Source organism: Somniosus microcephalus, chromosome 11 (assembly GCF_052327205.1).
Source record: "Somniosus microcephalus isolate GS21.2 chromosome 11, FLI_Smic_1.0, whole genome shotgun sequence".
In the NCBI taxonomy this organism is placed as follows: Eukaryota; Metazoa; Chordata; class Chondrichthyes; order Squaliformes; family Somniosidae; genus Somniosus; species Somniosus microcephalus.
In genome coordinates this window covers 56,033,386-56,048,202 of record NC_140997.1, presented here as the reverse complement: position 1 = coordinate 56,048,202, position 14,817 = coordinate 56,033,386, and the positions used below count along the sequence as shown (strand labels likewise).

General features: G+C 53.7%; 1 protein-coding gene across 1 annotated transcript; it reads left to right on the top strand.

The window, feature by feature from the left end:
- Positions 1 to 2: 2 nt before the first annotated feature.
- On the top strand, positions 3 to 14,754 carry nhp2 (NHP2 ribonucleoprotein homolog (yeast)). The gene is made up of 4 exons (XM_086000734.1): positions 3 to 262; positions 7,514 to 7,583; positions 12,970 to 13,075; positions 13,554 to 14,754. The coding sequence occupies exons 1-4, from the start codon at positions 94 to 96 to the stop codon at positions 13,677 to 13,679; spliced, it is 471 nt and encodes a 156-aa protein (XP_085856860.1). The 5' UTR covers positions 3 to 93; the 3' UTR covers positions 13,680 to 14,754.
- The last annotated feature ends 63 nt before the right edge of the window (positions 14,755 to 14,817 follow it).

The window sequence follows — 14,817 nt, the reverse complement described above, 5'->3', positions numbered from 1 at the left end:
GGTAGCCCGGATGTCTCCACCCCTTCCGCCATTGGCATGTGGTGAGCGCAATCGGTGCGGCAGGTCAGAGAGAGAGAAGGAAACGGAATCGGAATGAAATCCCCGAAGATGAAGAAGGAGAAGCAGGATAGGGATGAGAATGATGAGTCGTTGGTCTTGCCTGAGCAAACCTACGAGGAGTTGGCGGCGAATGTGAACGCGGTTGCGCAGCCGCTGGCCTCGAGGAAACTGAGCAAGAAGCTGTACAAATGCGTTAAGAAAGGTAAAGGGTTGGGGAGTCAGGTGGCAGCAGGGGGGGGGAGTGAGAGGGCAGGGGGCGGCTAGGGTGGGGGAGGGGACAGCGGGGTGTAGAGGACTGCAGGAGAACAATAAAACAGGTATTTACTGAACAGAGGGTAAACGTCAGACTGAAGTACAGAAGCCTGCTAGGGCATTTTATACAAGTGTGGTCACTGCCAGTACTGCAGAATAAAATCAGTTCTTCTCTTAAAGGTACATACACAACACGGGGCAGCGAGGGGGCAGAGGGGCTGGGAGCAGAGGATGAGCGAGTGAAGGGGCAGCAGGGGTGGTGAGGGGCTGTGGGGGGAGGAGTTGAGCGAGGGGGGAGGAGCGAGGGGGCCGTGGGGGGAGGAGCGAGGGGGCCGTGGGGGGAGGAGCGAGGGGGCCGTGGGGGGGGGGAGCGAGGGGGCCGTGGGGGGGGGGGAGCGAGGGGGCCGTGGGGGGGGGAAGAGCGAGGGGGCCGTGGGGGGGGGAAGAGCGAGGGGGCCGTGGGGGGGGGTGGGGAGAAGAGCGAGGGGGCCGTGGGGGGGGTTGGGGAGAAGAGCGAGGGGGCCGTGGGGGGGGGGGGTTGGGGAGAAGAGCGAGGGGGCCGTGGGGGGGGGGTTGGGGAGAAGAGCGAGGGGGCCGTGGGGGGGGGGTTGGGGAGAAGAGCGAGGGGGCCGTGGGGGGGGGGTTGGGGAGAAGAGCGAGGGGGCCGTGGGGGGGGGGTTGGGGAGAAGAGCGAGGGGGCCGTGGGGGGGGGGTTGGGGAGAAGAGCGAGGGGGCCGTGGGGGGGGGGGGAGAAGAGCGAGGGGGCCGTGGGGGGGGGGGGGAGAAGAGCGAGGGGGCCGTGGGGGGGGGGGGGGAGAAGAGCGAGGGGGCCGTGGGGGGGGGGTGAGGAGAAGAGCGAGGGGGCCGTGGGGGGGGGTGGGGAGAAGAGCGTGGGGGGGGGGTGGGGAGAAGAGCGAGGGGGCCGTGGGGGGGGTGGGGAGAAGAGCGAGGGGGCCGTGGGGGGGGGTGGGGAGAAGAGCGAGGGGGCCGTGGGGGGGGGGTGGGGAGAAGAGCGAGGGGGGGTGGGGGGAGAAGAGCGAGGGGGCCGTGGGGGGGTGGGGGGAGAAGAGCGAGGGGGGGGTGGGGGGGAGAAGAGCGAGGGGGCCGTGGGGGGGGGAGAAGAGTGGGGGGGGTGGGGGGAGAAGAGCGAGGGGGCCGTGGGGGGGTGGGGGGAGAAGAGCGAGGGGGCCGTGGGGGGGGAGAAGAGCGAGGGGGCCGTGGGGGGGGGTGGGAGAAGAGCGAGGGGGGGTGGGGAGAAGAGCGAGGGGGCCGTGGGGGGGGGGTGGGGAGAAGAGCGAGGGGGGGTGGGGGAGAAGAGCGAGGGGGGGTGGGGAGAAGAGCGAGGGGGGGTGGGGAGAAGAGCGAGGGGGCCGTGGGGGGGTGGGGGGAGAAGAGCGAGGGGGCCGTGGGGGGGTGGGGGGAGAAGAGCGAGGGGGCCGTGGGGGGGTGGGGGGAGAAGAGCGAGGGGGCCGTGGGGGGGTGGGGGGGAGAAGAGCGAGGGGGCCGTGGGGGGGTGGGGGGAGAAGAGCGAGGGGGCCGTGGGGGGGGTGGGGGGAGAAGAGCGAGGGGGCCGTGGGGGGGTGGGGGGGAGAAGAGCGAGGGGGCCGTGGGGGGGGGAGAAGAGCGAGGGGGCCGTGGGGGGGGGGTGGGGAGAAGAGCGAGGGGGCCGTGGGGGGGGGGGGGGGGAGAAGAGCGAGGGGGGGTGGGGAGAAGAGCGAGGGGGGGTGGGGAGAAGAGCGAGGGGGTGGGGAGAAGAGCGAGGGGGCCGTGGGGGGGTGGGGGGAGAAGAGCGAGGGGGCCGTGGGGGGGTGGGGGGAGAAGAGCGAGGGGGCCGTGGGGGGGGAGAAGAGCGAGGGGGCCGTGGGGGGGGGGTGGGGAGAAGAGCGAGGGGGGGTGGGGAGAAGAGCGAGGGGGGGGTGGGGAGAAGAGCGAGGGGGGGGTGGGGAGAAGAGCGAGGGGGGGTGGGGAGAAGAGCGAGGGGGCCGTGGGGGGGTGGGGGGAGAAGAGCGAGGGGGCCGTGGGGGGTGGGGGGAGAAGAGCGAGGGGGCCGTGGGGGGGTGGGGGGAGAAGAGCGAGGGGGCCGTGGGGGGGGGAGAAGAGCGAGGGGGCCGTGGGGGGGGGAGAAGAGCGAGGGGGCCGTGGGGGGGTGGGGGGAGAAGAGCGAGGGGGCCGTGGGGGGGGGAGAAGAGCGAGGGGGCCGTGGGGGGGGGGGGGGTGGGGAGAAGAGCGAGGGGGGGTGGGGAGAAGAGCGAGGGGGTGGGGGAGAAGAGCGAGGGGGCCGTGGGGGGGTGGGGGGAGAAGAGCGAGGGGGCCGTGGGGGGGGGTGGGGAGAAGAGCGAGGGGGGGTGGGGAGAGAGCGAGGGGGGGTGGGGAGAAGAGCGAGGGGGCCGTGGGGGGGTGGGGGAGAAGAGCGAGGGGGCCGTGGGGGGTGGGGGGAGAAGAGCGAGGGGGCCGTGGGGGGGTGGGGGGAGAAGAGCGAGGGGGCCGTGGGGGGGTGGGGGGAGAAGAGCGAGGGGGCCGTGGGGGGGGGAGAAGAGCGAGGGGGCCGTGGGGGGGGTGGGGGGAGAAGAGCGAGGGGGCCGTGGGGGGGGGGTGGGGAGAAGAGCGAGGGGGGTGGGGAGAAGAGCGAAGGGGTGGGGAGAAGAGCGAGGGGGCCGTGGGGGGGTGGGGGGAGAAGAGCGAGGGGGGCCGTGGGGGGGTGGGGGGAGAAGAGCGAGGGGGGGGGTGGGGGGAGAAGAGCGAGGGGGCCGTGGGGGGGGGAGAAGAGCGAGGGGGCCGTGGGGGGGTGGGGGGAGAAGAGCGAGGGGGCCGTGGGGGGGTGGGGGGAGAAGAGCGAGGGGGCCGTGGGGGGGGGAGAAGAGCGAGGGGGCCGTGGGGGGGGGTGGAGAAGAGCGAGGGGGCCGTGGGGGGGGGGGGGAGAGCGAGGGGGCCGTGGGGGGAGGAGCTGAGGAGCGAGGGGGCCGTGGGGGGAGGAGCTGAGGAGCGAGGGGGCCGTGGGGGGAGGAGCTGAGGAGCGAGGGGGCCGTGGGGGGAGGAGCTGAGGAGCGAGGGGGCCGTGGGGGGAGGAGCTGAGGAGCGAGGGGGCCGTGGGGGGAGGAGCTGAGGAGCGAGGGGGCCGTGGGGGGAGGAGCTGAGGAGCGAGGGGGCCGTGGGGGGAGGAGCTGAGGAGCGAGGGGGCCGTGGGGGGAGGAGCTGAGGAGCGAGGGGGCCGTGGGGGGAGGAGCTGAGGGGGCCGTGGGGGGAGGAGCGAGGGGGCCGTGGTGGGAGGAGCGAGGGGGCCGTGGGGGGAGGAGGGGAGGAGCGGAGGAGCGAGGGGGCCGTGGGGGGAGGAGGGGAGGAGCGAGGGGGGCCGTGGGGGGAGGAGGGGAGGAGCGAGGGGGGCCGTGGGGGGAGGAGCGGAGGAGCGAGGGGGGCCGTGGGGGAGGAGCGAGGGGGCCGTGGGGGCAGGAGCGGAGGAGCGTGGGGGGAGGAGCGGAGGAGCGAGGGGGCCGTGGGGGGAGGAGCTGAGCAGCGAGGGGAGAGGAGCGTGGGGGGAGGAGCTGAGGAGCGAGTGGGCCGTGGGGGGAGGAGCAAGGGGGCCGTGGGGGGAGGAGTTGAGGAGCGAGGGGGCCGTGGGGGGAGGAGCGAGGGGCCGTGGGGGGAGGAGCGAGGGGGCCGTGGGGGGAGGAGGGGAGGAGCGGAGGAGCGAGGGGGCCGTGGGGGGAGGAGCTGAGGTTGGGAGGAGCTGAGGGGGGGGAGGAGCGAGGGGGCCGTGGGGAGAGGAGCTGAGGAGCGTGGGGGGCGGAGCTGAGGGAGGGGGGAGGAGCGAGGGGGCCGTGGGGTGAGGAGGGAGGGGGCCGTGGGGGGAGGAGCTGAGGAGGGAGGGGGCCATGGGAGGAGGAGCTGAGGAAGGAGGGAGGGGGCCGTGGGAGGAGGAGCTGAGGAGGGAGGGAGGGGGCCGTGGGAGGAGGAGCTGAGGAGGGAGGGAGGGGGCCGTGGGAGGAGGAGCTGAGGAGGGAGGGAGGGGGCCGTGGGGGGAGGAGCTGAGGAGCAAGAGGGCCGTGGGGTGAGGAGGGAGGGGGCCGTGGGGGGAGGAGCTGAGGAGGGAGGGGGCCGTGGGGGGAGGAGCTGAGGAAGGAGGGAGGGGGCCGTGGGAGGAGGAGCTGAGGAGGGAGGGGGCCGTGGGAGGAGGAGGTGAGGAGGGAGGGAGGGAGGGGCCCATGGGAGGAGGAGCTGAGGAGGGGGCCGTGGGAGGAGGAGCTGAGGAGGGAGGGAGGGGGTCGTGGGGGGAGGAGCTGAGGAGGGAGAGGGTCGTGGGAGGAGGAGCTGAGGAGGGAGGGGCCGTGGGAGGAGGAGCTGAGGAGGGAGGGAGGGGGCCGCGGGAGGAGGAGCTGAGGAGGGAGGGAGGGGGCCGTGGGAGGAGGAGCTGAGGAGGGAGGGAGGGGGCCATGGGAGGAGGAGCTGAGGAGGGGGCCGTGGGAGGTGGAGCTGAGGGGGGAGGGAGGGGGCCATGGGAAGAGGAGCTGAGGAGGGAGGGAGGGAGGGGGCCGTGGGGGGAGGAGCTGAGGAGGGAGGGGCCCTTGGGGGGTGGAGCTGAGGAGGGAGGGGTCATTGTGGGAGTAGCTGCGGAGGGAGGGGCTGTGCGAGGAGGAGCTGAGGAGTATTGGGCAATCCATTGCGGAGCCGCGTGCCTCTTTCAACTGAGTGCTCATTTGATTATGGTGCAACGCCGGTTTGTGTCTGTTGTGCACCAAGTGGTGAGTTCCTCGTTGAGTCTGGGGCAATGGATAGCAGGTGTCAAGTGCTTCTCTTTGGGACGCTGCACTTCCGAGAGCTTTGTCATTATTATGGGATAGCTTCTGTAACTCGGTGAACCCCATTTTCATGGAAGCTCCATATAGTCCAACGTCACTGGTCAGTATGATTGGGCTGATTGTCTAGGCTGTGGTCGCAGTCTAACCAGTGTCTTTGGAAGCTATTTAGCAATGGCGTTGGGTTGTTTACGTACATAAGGGTCTCTGTTCTTGCTGTCTAAGGCTGCCCTATAACAACATTTGGAGAGTTAGGATGAGCGGGGAGGGCACCATTCCTCCCCAAATCATTTAAGGCATGCAAATCCATTGGAAAAAGCGATAACTGGATTTAAACAACTTCAATACAATGTAGTCCTGTTATATTGTACCCGGATCTAGTAAGAACATAAAAGGAGCAGGAGTAGGCCATACGGCCCCACGAGCTAGCTCCGCCATTCAATAAGATCATGGCTGATCGACCTCAACTCCACCTTCCTGCCCGATCTCAATAACCGCCGATTACCTTAGTGTCCAAAAATCTATTGATCTCAGTCTTGAACATGCAATGACTGAGCCTCTGCAACCCTCTGGGGTAGAGAATTCGAAAGATTCGCAACCCTCGAGTGAAGAAATTTGGTCTCCTCTCAGTCCTAAATGGCCTGAGACGATGACTTCTCGTTCGAGATTCTCCAGTCAGGGGAAACAGCCTTGTAGATGACGACAACACTTGCATTTATGTAGTGCATTTAACGCAGAAAAGGCATCCCACGGCATTTCACAAAGGCGCAAGGAAAAACATGAATGGTGAGTCAAAGAAGGAGACATTAATTGGGGTGACCAAAAGCTTGGTCAAGATGGGGTGGGTGGAGATTTACGAATATAATTCCAGAGCTTGGAGGCTAGGCAGCTGAAGGCATAGCCACCAATGGTGGGGCAAAGCAGGCAGGGTGCACAAGGCTAGAGCCATGGGAACAGGAGTAGGCCATTCAGCCACTCGAGCCTGTTCCGCCATTCAGTGAGATCATGGCTGATCTGTATCTTCACTCCATCGACCTACCTTGGCTCCATATCCTTTTCTACCCTTGTCTCGCAAAACTTGTATTGATCTCAGATTTAAAATGATTAATTGAGCTAGCATCTACTTTTTGTGGGAGAGAGTTCCACCCTTTGCGTGAAGAAGTGTTTCCTAACTTCTCTCCTGAATGGCCGAGCTCTGATTTTAAGGTTATGTCCCCTTATCAGAGGAACATTGAGTATGTCAGGTGGAATATACAGCTGGAGGAGGTTACAAAGATAGGGAGGGGAAAGGCATGAAGGGATTTAAACACGAGAATTTTAAATTGGAAATGTTGGGGGGGGGTGGCGGTACCGAGAGCCAACTACTTCCAAAACTTAAATCACAGACCAAACCAGAGTTAAATTGGAAATCTATTGCTTACAACAACACTAATGTCACCGTTAATAAGACAATTATTAGCATTCATTGTAATTGATTTGGCTTGGGATTTGTGATCAGCTGTCGTACTCCAGGAAGAGCTGCTAAACTGGAGTTGAATAAGCGAATTATTTCAGCTCACCACAGCTGACCCTGACGACTCAGATATACAACAGCTGATCTTTCTGACGTGCAACTTAAGTGACGAGCACAACCACACCAATGTCCACATGAGACTTTTCTGTGTTATAAAAGTGCAGCAGGTGGCAAACGTGAGTACTCCTAATGTTTGGCTGCACTTCTAAATATAAGTTATGGCAGCAGTGAAGTGCCACCTTTTTATAAAAAAAAAAAAAAATCTGTTTTGTGCACTGCACCCAGTTTTGTGCCTATCGCATCATGATGTTACCACTGAAGCTGGCCAGTGCAAATAGTCCGATTTGAAACAGATCTAATTATGCATACACAGAAAATGGGTCTCCGTATTCCCAATTCAGAGTGGTGCAGGGCGAACTAGAATAAAAAAATTCAGAGGTTGGTATACGGCCTGGTTAAACACAGCTGCATTTTAGCAATAAACATCATAAGTGTGTTCCAGACTACCTGGGGGATAGTGTACGATGCCTCTAATTACAACTAATTAAAATGGAGAAAGGTATACCAAATTGTGTGATTGATTTAGTGTAGTTAGTCTAACGAGTAATCTCTCCAACTTGGCTTTATAGAAACAAACAATTACCATTTGTAGTGCTGGGAAGGGAATCTTTACATTGCTTTGAAGAACTAATAGCTTTTTTTGTACAATAAGAACTGTTTATTGTACATAGGTTGAATAAAAAGCAGCTCCTGATTTCACTGAGGTAATGATTTGTATTTGAAACTTTACTCCAAAGGAAAAGTAAATGTGGGCTCGAGAAGGATTGTTGTACATTGCTTGGACACTTCAGAATCTTTAACCACATCTAGTTCCATTAATTTCCATTTTCATCTGCAGCTGCAAAAGCGAAGCAGATTCGCCGAGGAGTGAAGGAAGTTCAGAAATTCATCAACAAGGGGGAGAAAGGGTGAGTGTGAAGTTGAATCTGAGTCTGCTCTCCAATACAACATACAAAGCAGTTATTTTAATCAATAATATTTAATTTTAATTCTTGGAAACAGTTCATTGTATAAAGAAGTAAATGCAGTGTGTTGGAACTCTGGCATGCCGTCCTACAAAGTAGCAGATGTGGATTTCTGTCCATAATCCTCTGCGGGTTCAGTTGCCTGCTTTAGCCATGTTGTTTTGGGAATACAGCGAGTGACAATCACCCACTTCCCACAGGGAGGGAATGTGCAGGAATTCAATTTGGGTGATATAGTACTTGCATATCTTATTGGTTGGCCTCAGGCAATGACCTGTCATTTTGGCTGGAGAACTGCAGAGGCCTGTATGAGAACGGAAAACTGAGTTCGTAGGTAACACTCTCCACAGATTTAAATGTTTTGTTCCATCATACCTATTATGAAGATGATAAAGCTTTTACAGCTGACTTCTATTTGTAGAATATTGTTTGTGAATTTACACTGCTCTTGGGCATAGAATTTCTGTTAGTCACAGCATCAGACTCCCCAGTTTCCATATTTGACCTGTGTTATCTTTGGCCTTGAATTCTCCTACCGTATCCTTTATAAAAAATTTTTTAAAAAAATGATTCCGTTTACGGGATGTGGGCGTCGCTGGCAAGACCAGCATTTATTGCCCTGGAGAAGGTGGTGGTGAGCCACCTTGAACCGCTGCAGTCCATGTGGTGAAGGTACTCCCACAGTGCTGTTAGGGAAGGAGTTCCAGGATTATGAAGGAATGGTGATATATTTTCAAGTCAGGATGGTGTGTGACTTGGAGGTGATGGTGTTCCCATGTGCCTGCTGCCCTTGTCCTTCTATGTGATGGAGGTTGCCAGTTTGGGAGGTGCTGTCGAAGAAGCCTTGGCGAGTTGCTGCACTGCATCTTGTAGATGGTACATACTGCAGCCACGTTGCGCAGGTGGTGGAGGGAGTGAATGTTTAAGGTGGTGGATGGGATGCCAATCAAACGGGCTGCTTTGTCCTGGATGGTGTCGAGCTTCTTGAGTGTTGTTGGAACTGCACTCATCCGGGCAAGTGGAGAGTATTCCATCACACTCCTTACTTGTGCCTTGCAGATGGTGGAAAGGCTTTGGGGAGTCGGGAGATGAAACACTCGCCGCAGAATACCCAACTTCTGACCTGCTTTTGATGCCACAGTATTTATGCGGCTGGTCCAGTTAACTTTCTGGTCAATGGTGACCTCCCTTCCCCAGGATGTTGATGGTGGGGGATTCGGCGATGGTAATGCCGTTGAATGTCGCTTGTTGGAGAATGTCATTGCCTGGCACTTCTGTGGCACAAATATTAACTTGCCACTTATCAGCTCAAGCCTGAAATTTATCCAGGTCTTGCTGCATGCGGGCATGGACTGCTTCATTATCTGAGGAGTTGCAAATGGAACTGAACACTGTGCAATCATCAGCAAACATCTCCACTTCTGACCTTATGCTGGAGGGAAGGTTATTGATGAAGCAGCTGAAGATGGTTGGGCCTAGGACACTGCGCTGAGGAACTCCTGTAGCGATGTCCTGGGGCCGAGACGATTGGCTTCCATCAACCTCAACCATCTTCCTTTGTGCTAGGTATGATTCCAGCCAGTGGAGAGCTTTTCCCCTGATTCCCATCCTACCGTCTTACCATTTCCTCCATCCCCAGCATCTTGCTTTGTGCCTCACCTGGAATATCTTCCAAAACAAGAATTTTTGAATGCATTTTCCCTTACTGCTGCATCTAAAGTGATGTTGATTCCTAGCAAACTAAGCAAATTCCTCTTCCTTATGTTCCTTTGGTGATGCATCTGATGCACACTACAGCTGTCTGTATCCTGTGAATCAAATTTATAAAGCACATGACTCTAAAATGCACTGACAGCTTGATGGATTTGTAGTAAGGGTGCCGGCTTGTCAATTTAAAAAATATAGCAATGGAGCCGAAAGAAAAAGACGTAAGATGAATTAGCTGCGCAAATAGAGGTAAACGATTATGATTTGATTGGGATTACAGAAACATGGCTGCAGGGTGGCCAAGGCTGGGAACTCAACATCCAGTGGTATTCAATATTCAGGAAAGATAGGCAAAAAGGAAAGGGAGGTGGGGTAGCATTGCTGGTTAAAGAAGGGATTAACACAATTGTAAGGAAGGATATTAGCTCTGATGATGTGGAATCTGTATGGGTAGAACTGAGAAATACCAAGGGGCAGAAAACGTTAGTGGGAGTGGTATATGGACCTCCAAACAGTAATGCGGAGGTTGGGGATGGAATTAAAAGGGAAATTAGAGAAGCGTGCAATAAGGGCACAGCAGTCATCATGGGTGACTTTAATCTACATACTAATTTGGTTAGCCCAATTTATAACAATATTGTGGAGGAGGAATTCCTGGGGTGTTTACGGGATGGTTTCCTGGACCAATATGTCGAGGAACCAACCAGAGATCTGGCCATCTTAGACTGGGTATTATGTAACGAGAAAGGATTAATGTAACAAGAAAGGATTAATTAACAATCTTGTTGTACGAGGCCCCTTGGGTCGGAGCGATCATAATATGATAGAATTCTTCATTTAAGATGGAGAATGAAGTTGTTGACTCGGAGACTAGGGTCCTGAATTTAAATAAAGGAAACTACGATGGTCTGAGGCGCGCGTTGGGTAGGATTGATTGGGGAATGTCACTCAAAGGGTTGACGGTGGATAGGCAATGGCAAACATTCAAAGACCGCATGGATGAACTACAGAATTTGTTCATCCCAGTTTGGCATCAAAATAAAACAAAAAAGGTGACTCAACCGTGGCTAACAAGGGAAATTAGGGATAGCATAAGATCCAAGGAGAGGACATATAAATTGGCCGGAAAAAGCAGTAAACCTGAGGATTGGGAGCAGTTTAGGATTCAACAAAGGAACACAAAGGGATTAATTAAGAAGGGGAAAATAGAATATGAGAGTAAGCTTGCAGGGAACATAAAAACTGACAGTAAAAGCTTCTATAGATATGTGAAGAGAAAAAGATTGGTGAAGTCAAGCGTAGGTCCCTTGCAGTCAGAATCAGGGGAATTTATAATGGGGAACAAAGAAATGGCAGACCAATTAAATATATATTTTGGTTCTGTCTTCACAAAGGAGGACACAAATAACCTCCCAGAGATGTCGGGGAACATAGGGTCTGATGAAAGGGAGGAACTGAAAGAAATCAGTATTTGTAGGGAAATGGTGTTAAGGAAATTGATGGGATTGAAGGCTGATAAATCCCCAGGGCCTGATAATCTACATCCTAGGGTACTTAAGGAAGTGGCCCTAGAAATAGTAGATGCATTGCTGATCATCTTCCAGCATTCGATGGAACCTGGAACAGTACCCATGGATTGGAGGGTAGCTAATGTTACCCCACTATTCAAAAAAGGTGGTAGAGAGAAAACGGGGAATTACAGACCGGTAAGCCTGACATCGGTAGTGGGGAAAATGCTAGAGTCCATTATAAAAGATGTAATAGCAGAGCACTTGGAAAACAGTGACAGGATCGGACAAAGTCAACATGGATTTACAAAGGGTAAATCGTGCTTGACTAATCTACTGGAATTTTTTGAGGATTTAATGGTAAAATAGATAAGGGAGAACCAGTGGATGTGGTGTATTTGGAATTTCAGAAGGCTTTCGATAAGGTCCCGCATAAGAGATTAGCGTGTAAAGTTAAGGCACATGGGATTGGGGGCAAGGTACTGACTTGGATAGAGAACTGGTTGGCAAACAGAAAGCAAAGAGTTGGAATAAACGGGTCTTTTTCCGAGTGGCAGGCAGTTTATAGTGGGGTACCGCAGGGATCGGTCCTTGGACCCCAGCTATTCACAATATATATTAATGATCTAGACGAGGGAACTAGATGTAATATCTCCAAATTTGCAGACGACACAAAGCTGGGTGGGCGTGTGTGCTGTGAGGAGGATGCCGAGAAACTCCAGTATGATTTGGACAGGTTGGGTGATTGGGCAGAAGCGTGGCAGATGCAATATAACGTGGATAAATGCGAGGCTATCCACTTTGGTGGCAAAAACAGGAAGGCAGATTATTATCTGAATGGCAATAGATTGGGAGAAGGGGAAGTGCAACGAGATCTGGGTGTCCTTGTGCACCAGTCACTGAAGGTAAGCATGCAGGTGCAGCAGGCGGTTAAGAAGGCAAATGGTATGGTGGCCTTCGTAGCGAGAGGGTTTTGAGTACAGGAACAAGGATGTCTTGCTGCAGTTATACAGGGCCTTGGTGAGACCACACCTTGAGTATTGTGTGCAGTTTTGGTCGCCTTATCTGAGGAAGGGTGTTCTTGCCATGGAAGGAGTTCAGCGAAGATTCACCAGGCTGATACCTGGGATGGCAGGAATGACGTATGAGGAGAGATTGGATCGATTGGGCTTGTACTCGCTGGAGTTTAGAAGAATGAGAGGGGATCTCATCGAAATTTATAAAATTCTAACAGGACTAGACAGACTAGATGCTGGAAGGATGTTCCCGATGGTGGGGGATTTCAGAACCAGGGGTCACAGTCTAAGGATAAGGGGTAGGCCTTTTAGGACAGAAATGAGGAGGAATTTCTTCACCCAGAGAGTGGTGAACCTGTGGAATTCTCTACCACAGAAGGCAGTAGCGGCCAATTCATTAAATATATTCAAGAAGGAGTTGGATATATTTCTCAAGGCTAAAGGGATCAAGGGGTATGGGGAGAAAGCAGGGACCGGGTACTGAATTTGGATGATCAGCCATGATCGCTGTACTGTCCTCCCTACGTGTATGTGTCTGTATGCAGTTAGACAGCCAGCCAAACTCCTTTCAATAACGACATGGGAGTCAGGATGTAGCGTCCAAGCTCCGGTGTTTAATAATGCCACACTTGCATGAGGTCAATGAAACAATACAAATCAGTTGCATTGGGTTAGAGTAAAACTGAGAAAGAAAAAAGAAAGAAATGCACCTTGTTACATACATGAGATATAACTAACATCTAAACATGAATATGTAATGAAACCATTCAACTCACAGGCAATGCTTTCGAAGGCGTAACAATGTAAGATTACAGCGGATTAACTTGCAGCACGCTCCATGCTGATGTGACCTCTTTGTTTGCTATCACCACTACTTCCTGTTGAGTGACCCTACTGGCCATTTCCATTTACTGCCACCTACTGGCGGCAACAAAACAAAACTCCTGCAATTATAAGGCAGAACAATCGCATTGAATGGCAGAGCAGGCTCGAGGGGCCGAATGGCCTACTCCTGCTCCTATCTTCTATGTTGAGAAAACTTATTCTTTACTCTTTATAGTTTGGTATTGTGCTAATGTTGTCTTTCTCTGGTTGCAGGATAGTCGTATTGGCTGGTGATACGCTGCCAATTGATGTTTACAGCCACCTGCCAGTCTTGTGTGAAGATAACCGACTTCCCTATGCCTACATTCCTTCCAAAATGGTATGGCTTTAGTTGGTTTGTTTTATATTACAGAAAAAAATCCTGGTACAGTACTTGTTTCTACAGAGAAAATTTCTCATAACTTTGGCTAATGGGGTTGGGGAAACCAATTCCAACCCAGACACATTGGATGAAGCTAATAAAGAAAAAAAAATCAAATGCTGGAAATCTGAAACAAAATGTAGCTGCTCAGTATTATGAGAAATTATAATGGTGATCATCTAATTTCCAGTGAACATAAGTACATTGGTTAAACAAAGTGTAAGAATTTTACCAAATTAAAAACTATTGAAGGAGACATTGAGTTGACAAAAATATTTTTGGAAATCACGAATTACTTTTTTTTGGTCGTCTACGTCAGCACATACTGGAGTATTCTGATTATCAGATCGGGCACTCACTGATTTGCAGTTATGTTTGCACACAAGTGACTGGATTGTGAAGGGTTTAAATGGTAATATTTGTGTTTTTGTTGAAGGATCTGGGAGCTGCTGCAGGATCGAAACGGCCAACATGTGTGATAATGATCAAACCCCATGAAGAGTATCAGGAGGCCTACACCGAGTGCTTAGATGAGGTGCAGTCACTACCCCTTCCTGTATGAAGAGAGATTTCAACAAGACTATAGTCTTCTTAACCATCTGCAATGGACATTGAATATGTTGTCACAATATGGTGCACTGGGAGAATGATCTTTGTGAAATAGCCAGTGCCAGTTGCAGGATTTGTTGTTTTCAATGCTTATTAAGGTTTTTATATTTGAAAAATGTACAAATATTACTTAGTTTGTCCTGGTTTTTGAATTCTTCTGACTTAAACCATAAACTGCAGCAAAGAAATTGGTGCCTGTTTATTTTTTGAGTTCCTAAGCTTGTTCACTTAGCTTAGGGCGATGTCAATGAAATAAAATCCTGGTGCCCTGATTTTTGGGTTGGGTGAACATTGGGTGGGTAAAGATGATTGTACTGTCTGCCTGATGGCATCAGCAGGAGCCACAAAACATTTTAATCAGGTCTTGCCTAGAAATTTCGAGCTGCCAGTGCGCAACAAGGCTTATCTGCAGCTCACCGATCTGATGGAGGGGGTGGGAAATCTGGTGGCTCAATTGTAGAGCCAAACCAGAAGTTTTCCCTTACAGGGGGTACAATCCCGGGGAGTGGGGACCTCTGAGTAACCAGCAGCAGGTGGGAGGATTCATGTTACTCCTGGCCTGAAAGAGCGGTACTGTTTTTTTTTGTTGCCATTTTTGGAGCAGCCTGCAGTGGTCCCTTTAAGGTCCTCGCTTTACATCCAGTACCATTGGGCGGAGTGCGCACAGCGCGTGCTCAGCTCATTGGTACTTGAACGTTGCATTGGAGTTCTACAAACTGCTTCGGTCCCCTGTTTCTTGTTGGTATATCAGAAAGGAGCTTTAAGTGACTTTTGTGAGGTAACAAAAAAAGATCCATTAAGATCAAAATGTTCACTTTTTAAAACTACTGCAGGATTTACAAAATGTGTCACAGCCTATCTGTTCCACTTGTCAGGATACATAAAACCACTTGGAAGTTTTCCATGCGTGAGTTAGCTCAAGAACCTCACCTGTGACGATATTTACCACATCACTGTAGCCATTGCATATTCTTTATCTTTTGTATAAAATTTTCGAAATCTTTAATAAAAGAAAGCGATTAATTCTTTTTCCAGGCAATGTGTAAACAAATGGCCCATTTAGTGTGTCTCATTTAGGGGGTAAACTATAT